This window comes from Parasteatoda tepidariorum, chromosome 5 (genome assembly GCF_982258835.1).
Source record: "Parasteatoda tepidariorum strain Cologne lab strain chromosome 5, Ptep-v5.0, whole genome shotgun sequence".
Taxonomy (NCBI): Eukaryota; Metazoa; Arthropoda; class Arachnida; order Araneae; family Theridiidae; genus Parasteatoda; species Parasteatoda tepidariorum.
The window spans coordinates 96,023,390-96,030,652 of NC_141759.1; the positions used below are offsets into that span (position 1 = coordinate 96,023,390).

Below are 7,263 nucleotides of genomic sequence, written 5' to 3' on the forward strand. Positions count from 1 at the left end.
GCTTTTGATAAGAGCCTCTGTTCTCTCCTGCTCATGCGGGCACCAGCGCATGCTCCGATCCCAGTCAGAGACTCCAATCGCATCCCGAGATGTCTCGCTACGTTCTCCAATAGCGGAATATGCAAATATTTAATTGTTACGTTTTTGCGTCGTTTCGTACCTTTTCATTTGATCACCCCTTTTACATAGTATGTTCTTATTAATTGCATTAATGCTGGAAGAATGTTTCTGAAGTGTAAAAATGTGTTAAGCGATGTATAATATTTTATACCAAAAAATCTATTCAGTTGAGTAGAAATATTAATATTGCATAAAATTGAAAGAAATTTTTTTTCAGCACTTTAATATGTGTTTATATTACAATATTTACCATGTTTGGTTTTCAGTTCATATGCTAATTATGTTTCATTATATTTGTGTATATTGTGACCTTGTTTTTATTTTTAAATGATCTGAACAATCAATTAATATGAAGATAAAGATTTCGTTAAACTTTGGCTGTTTTATATTTTCAGGCTGAAGAAACATTACTGACAGAATTGCACCAGAAGTTACAAAAAGTTTTTTATGATGAGTTTATGCCTTTGCAGTATGTTTTCACCACTCTATTAATATTGGCAAATGAAAAGGTAAATTACAAATTTTCTGTATAGGGGCTTGGAGCAATTTAGTTATAAACTTTTTTGATACTTATTTTTTCAAACTATGCTTGAGTATTGTTTTCAGATAGGTATTTTAAAGCTGTTTTTTTTTTTGTAGTTTTAACTAAATTCACCAAATTTTATTTTTTGTTTTGTTTAATGGAAATTTATAATACATGCTCTCCTTAGAGATTTGGAATTGTGGCTTATCATTATTACTCCTAGCTTTTCACTCACATTATTTTATGTAGTATGTACTACCAAATTACAAGTTTTATACTTATTTGTTATAAGTAGTGCATTATTCTGTTTATAAAATTTTATGCCTTTAAAATTAAATATTTCATGTCAAATAAAATTATACAGGGCTGCCACAAAACAGGAAAAAGTCGGGGAATTCTATCAATCAAGAAAAATTAGGGAGATATCAAGAAATTTAATTATAATACCCAAAAAGTTAAGGAAAATTACTTAACAGAAGCTTAATGTGCCTCAAAGTACAATATTTTGTCAAAAAAATTTATCTTATAGTAATTTATATTTATTTCTTTATTTTCAAGTCTAGTAACAAGTATAAGTGTTAAGTAATATATTTTATGAAAAAAAATAAGGTCTGACTGAAATATAAATAAAACAATGTACAAAAATACAGGGGAATTCTATAAAATCAAGAACTTTGAAAAAAAGATTCAAATGACACAAAGCCATATTTCACAATAATTATCTACAAAACAAATGTAATAATTTTAAACATTTGAGAAATTATAATAACTATTAAAAAAATTGCATAGTACTTCAAAAGTTGCAGGCTATTAGAGTACAATCTGATACGTTTAGAACATTATGTCAAATGAAACATTACATCTCGCTCTTTCTCATTAAATGCAGGCTCAATATAAATGGGTTGTATGTGAGCTAACTAATTGATACTGTTTTTTTCTTTCAATGCAGCTTCTAGCGACAAATTTTTTATATCTTGTTGTTCTATATATATTACTAGTAGTTTATTGCTCCCTCAATAAAATTATACAAGAAACTTAAAACTTTTTGTACTAAACAAAGTAATAATTCTTGGATTAAAATAGCATATTTTATTATTCATTTGAGATAAAATTAGCATTTATTATAATCAAATAGAACCAATTATAGTTTTCTAGTTTGTCACGGCCTTTTTTAAAAAGTAATTGGCATATGTATATTGTTCCAGAAAAATTTAATTGATTTTTTTCTTTGGTCCACTCTTTGATAAATAATTATTGGTTTCAGCAAACTGAATAATTAAATATTCTTTCTAACCAAATACTTGTTGCCTTCCAATTTGATACCCTGGACAATTTTTTGTAAAATTCTTTTTTCTGTCATTACACGAGAAAGACTTAGAGGTGCCAAATATTACGATTTATCCGCGATTATTAAAATTTTGTCGAGACTATGGTCTTATGTTTGAGTAATAAAAAATAGCAGTTTTTTAATATTTAATTTAAATTCTGCTTAAAATAGCTTTCTTTTCGCCCAAACTATCTACAGTTATGAAATCTTGTTGTTTGAAACTTATCTATAATAATTTTTTCTATGTTTCTAAATAAATAAGAATGATTTGATAAAAACAAGAAATAAAGAAATCACATCTTTCTCTCTACAAAAAGCTAAAGAATATAAACTCAAATCTGAAATGCTATGAGCATAAATTTTGAGTGGTTCAAGTGCAGAAGGATAAAAAGGCAAGGCATGTTCTAGTTCAACCTAAAACCAGACCATTGATTCCAAGTAATCAATTTAATTTTATTTTATTGGGAAATAATAAAAAAATTCAGTGTTATAAGTTTTTTTAGTTAGTACTTTTATCAAAGTTACTTTTTTATAATAAATTCAAGCATAATTTTATTAATATTATGTAGATAAATAGAATTAAGTAATATATACTCCTTAAAATTGCACCAGTTTGAATTTTGTAAATGCTAATATATAGAGTAACCCAGGTTCAGTGGGGCAAACTTTAATAGAAGGTAGGGGATGGATGGAAATATCTTCATTCGCCGTTTGGTGTTGTTGTTAATAAGAGCATTAATGGAAACAGACCACCACCATTGGCCACCATATTCTCCTGATTTAAGCAGTATGGATTTATTTATTTGGGGAGCACTGAAGAGTTTTTTGTACTCAATATCTGTGGATTCTGCAATGGATTTGGTTGCAAGAATCTTCTGTGCTGCTACACATGGTGTGTAGCGTTTCAAAAAGTGCTTATTTTCGATTTTGTTTTTTTAAAAGCCCTTGAAGGTACTTTTTTAATTGGGTGTTTTTTAAAAGTGCTTAATTTTCCCTTTTCAATGATGAGATTTTTTTCTTCACCTTGTCGATTTTCACCACATATTATGCAAAAGTGTGCTTTTTTCATTGTTCTATACAGCGTTTTCACAATTTATTCAACCACAATCTATTTCGGTGTACCCTCAGTCGTTAGCATATGAAAGGGCCAATTTTTTTCAATGTCTACTAATTACTTTTATTTTTACAGTGCCTACTACTGGAAAATGATTCGTTGGGAGAAATAAAGGTTATGAAAGATATTCTAGAATGAGCAGAGGACATAGTGCATAAAGCACCAAAATTATTTGCTTAATATTTATATTTTTCTAACATTGTGTTGTAAATAACATTTTCATATTTATATACTATTGATGATATTGCATAATGGACCAAAATAATTTTCTGAAAAATATATTTATCTTAAACTTACGTTGTACAGTGCACCAACAAAAAAAAAAGACCACTCTGAATAACTTTTAATCTTATGATCGGATTTACACGTTTTAAAACTCAATGGTTCGAGAGGGTGACCTCAAATGTTCTAATTATTAAATCCTGACGATATTTTAAGTTATGAAATCAGATACAAAAAATTACCTTCTCTGAATAAACATACCTTTTTTCTTTGTTGTTGACAGACTCTGATTTCTGACTTCCGAAATTGGGTGCAGCCACAATCTGGGAAATACGGTCCCAATAGTTTGGTCAGGAGAGCTCCAAAAGCTTGCAACCCTTAATTTTTTTTATTATGTATTGCGTTATATCTTGTGAACTTTTTAAGTGAATTGAAAGAAATTTACACTCAATTCTGAAATAGTTCATTAAAAAATAATTCCATGCAAAAAATAACTTTTAGTAAATATTTATTATTCAATTTAAGAATGGTTGAAAAAATTTTGAATTGTAAGGTATAAAATTTTTGCATCATTTTAATGTAATTTTATAGAGCAAAATATGAAACAAAATCTGTTGAATAGATATTGAATTTCGAAACAGTCAACTACTTAAATTTCGATTTGTCAGGAACTATTCTACCGATTTTGTTGAAATTTTGTACTTTACGATATAAAATTACATTCTTTAGAATGATGCAAAAATTTTATTCCTTACTATTTAAAATTTTCTTGACCATCCTTAAAATAAATATTTACTATAAGTTATTTTTTGCACGGGATTATCTTTGGATGAATGATTTTATAATTGTGTGTGAATTTTTTTTTTAATCCGCTTAAAAAGTTCTCGAAATATGCAAAGTAAAATTAACATCAAGGGGCTCAAATTTTGGATCTCTCTCCTGACCAAACTATTGGGACCATATTTCAAAGATTGCGCCTACCCTGTATTTTGGGGGTCAGTAGTCCGAATCCATTTAACAGAAGATATGTTTGTTTATTCAGGGAAAGTACGTTATTATCGTCTACACTTAGTAATAAGCCACCTCGAGCCATTAAGATTGAGTCCTAGAATGTAAAAAAATCTTAAATCAAGTTATTCAGTTTTTTTTAGCGCAGTGTACATAGAAGTATATCTTGTGTTTGTTGATTACTTAAATAAAGTTGTTATGATGTAATATTTTGCCCTTTTTTTTTACGTTGTGTGAAATCAACTTTGAAAAATATCCATTATTTTTTATTATTCTCTGTAATTTTTTTTTCCTTGTTGAATTGAACATGACATTTCAATTTATAAATAATATCTCATTTTTTTAAAAATATCTACCTTATTTGGTTCTAGATGATTAAGTGGTTTGTAGACTTTTTTCCCCTTGTGTTGAAGAAGATGATGGTACGTCCTTATACTAATTACCCAAAGATTGAGTAGTCGCTAAATTTTATTGTTTATCTGACATATGTTGAAAAAGCTTGTGGGGGGGGGCAGAAGGCTAAAAAAAAATTCTGTTTCATGAACAGGCTCATATTACAAGAAAATGAGCCTCCAATTCGCCTGGTCTCGTTATGCGTGAAATTTGTTTAGCCCTAACTGGCAAATAATGCGATTAATTGTTGTTATGAAGAATGGATGATAATTATCCAAGCAATTTTGACTAACAAAAAGCGAAAACTTAATTATTTGTGTACAAAGATTTATTTATGTGCACTTTTTCGTGTTGCTTGTTTCAAATAACTTATTTTGGCTAGAAGAAACCAGCAATAACACATTTATATCATGAAATGAAATAAAGCAGTATAAATAAAGCTAGTAACATAATTTTATTGCTTTTTAAAATTAGTTAATGATTCTTATTCATCCCCAGGGTTTGTAGTTGTCCTGATTTTTTGCAAGTTCTGAACATCCCATTTAAAAAAAGTATATTTGAAAAATCGAAAGATTTGGATTTTTAATCCAATATCTTTTTACTATAATTAATAATATCAAAATTCCATTGTTCAAATTTTTGCAGGGACTGTCTTTTAATTATACACATAATTCAGGCATATAGCATAACCTCATTGTTTAAAATTTTTTTGGAATTCACTCATTTTATGTAAAAATTTTTTTTTATTTAAGTGATTACTTCAGGTGTCATACGGTTATTTGTTTATGCAAGTGCAGTTACAAATTAAGTAGGGTGGACTTAAGTAGTTTAAATTTTTTTTATTCGTCTCTTTAAAATTGATAGATTAATATTAACCAATATATACTGATACTGTTTATTTTCTGTACTTCAACAGTAGTATTAAAATTTCCTGTGCATTGAAGTTGTTCAATATTTATAAAAATTACAGTTCCTAACAAATCAATTCTGAAATTAAAAATATTATATATTTTTTGCAATAAATTTTATTATCAATACATTAAGAGAAGCAAATAATGTATTTTTAATATTGTTTACGTTATTCAAACATTGCCTGATGTATACTGATATTACCAAAAATTTTGCTTTTTTTTGTCTTTGATTTACTACAAAGACTTTCATCCTGTCTATTGTTAGTTTAGTAAACAACATCTGCAGATATCTTTTTTCTATTGTTCTGCAGTAACTCTTCATTATATCAAGTTTGTTGAGGATATGAAGAAAAAAAAAAGCAAGATAAGACCAAGTTCATCATAAAACAATGAAGACAACCCGAAATTTCTAAAAAATATTAATGAATGTGTTTTTTTTGTCGTATGTAATCTTTGAAAAACAGCAGATACTGAAAGAAAAATCATAACTACAGTAGGGAACCGATTATCCGGAACGGTCGGGACCACCGCTATTCTGAATAACTGATTTTTCCAGTTTTCTGAATCGCTACAAAAAGCCGTTTTTTTTTATTAAACTCAACTAAAAAAAATTTGGAAATAATCTTAAAGATAAGAAAAAACGATGAAGTAATACACTAATGATTATTTCCAAAATGATGGTAAGGTAAACATCTTTAAAAAAAGAAAGAAAAATCGTAAAATCTTACAAGGAAAAAAAATGTTTTTTTTTTTTTAAAAAAATGACGAGAAAATTTATCGAATTTTGTTCCGGTTTTCTGATTTCCGGATAACGGGTTCTGTACTGTATTACTTCTGAGAAATGTATTAATAGGCTGATAAATTAAAAAACAGCAATTTTAATATGGGCTAGATAGGAATGTCCTATTTTATTACTAAATAAGCATAGATTAGCTTGCATGCCATGATGTAATACCAGATCTGCTGTTATAAATCAGGGTGCATAGCGTTTTTAAAAAGTGCATATTTTTGATTTACATTTTTTAAAAGCCCTTAGAGGTGCTTTTTTGTTCAGGGTTTGTAAAAAGTGCTAAATTTTCTATCTTTTAAAGAGAGATTTTTTCTTTGCTGTGATGGTTGTCATTCTAAATTACAAAAAATGAATGACTTACACAATTTTCTCTGCATTATTTATCAGGAACTAGTTATTTCATCATGATTATATGCAGTTTCTAAATTTTATGTTTATAAATTAAGAACTTTAAATGCTAGAATTTTTTTATTTTTTATTACTGCACAGATCCTACCCATGCAGCAGAGATAAGTATTAATTACGTGAAAATAACGTTATAATGCCACAAGGTTAAAAGCAAAAAAACGTTTCCACCGAACGTTTTATTTACGTTTCAAGTGGTAGTCTCGAATCCGTTAAATAAACGTTAAAATTTGGGTTATTTTTAACGCAAAATTGACGCTTTTTTGCCTCTAGTTTGACTATGGTGAATTTTGATACCAATCTTTGACGTTAATTTAACGAAGTTTGTTTCTTTTTTATCGTATTTTTTACGCTATTTTAACTAAGTTTTTAACGTGAATTTTCAGTTTTATAAGATCCGTCTTTTTCACCATGAATATTTACGTGTTTTTAACGCTTATTTTTATTAAA

General features: G+C 27.9%; 1 protein-coding gene across 3 annotated transcripts in view; it reads left to right on the forward strand.

Annotated features, from left to right (window-relative positions):
* barr (non-SMC condensin I complex subunit H) overlaps positions 1 to 4,521 on the forward strand; it is a 101,525-nt gene extending 97,004 nt beyond the window's left edge. For all 3 annotated transcript variants that reach the window (XM_087164560.1, XM_087164559.1, XM_087164558.1), the window contains exons 15-16: positions 516 to 629; positions 3,160 to 4,521. In XM_087164560.1, coding sequence (XP_087020686.1) covers positions 516 to 629; positions 3,160 to 3,222 — 177 coding nt within the window. In that variant the 3' untranslated portion in view covers positions 3,223 to 4,521. The remainder of the gene's footprint in view (positions 1 to 515; positions 630 to 3,159) is intronic.
* The last annotated feature ends 2,742 nt before the right edge of the window (positions 4,522 to 7,263 follow it).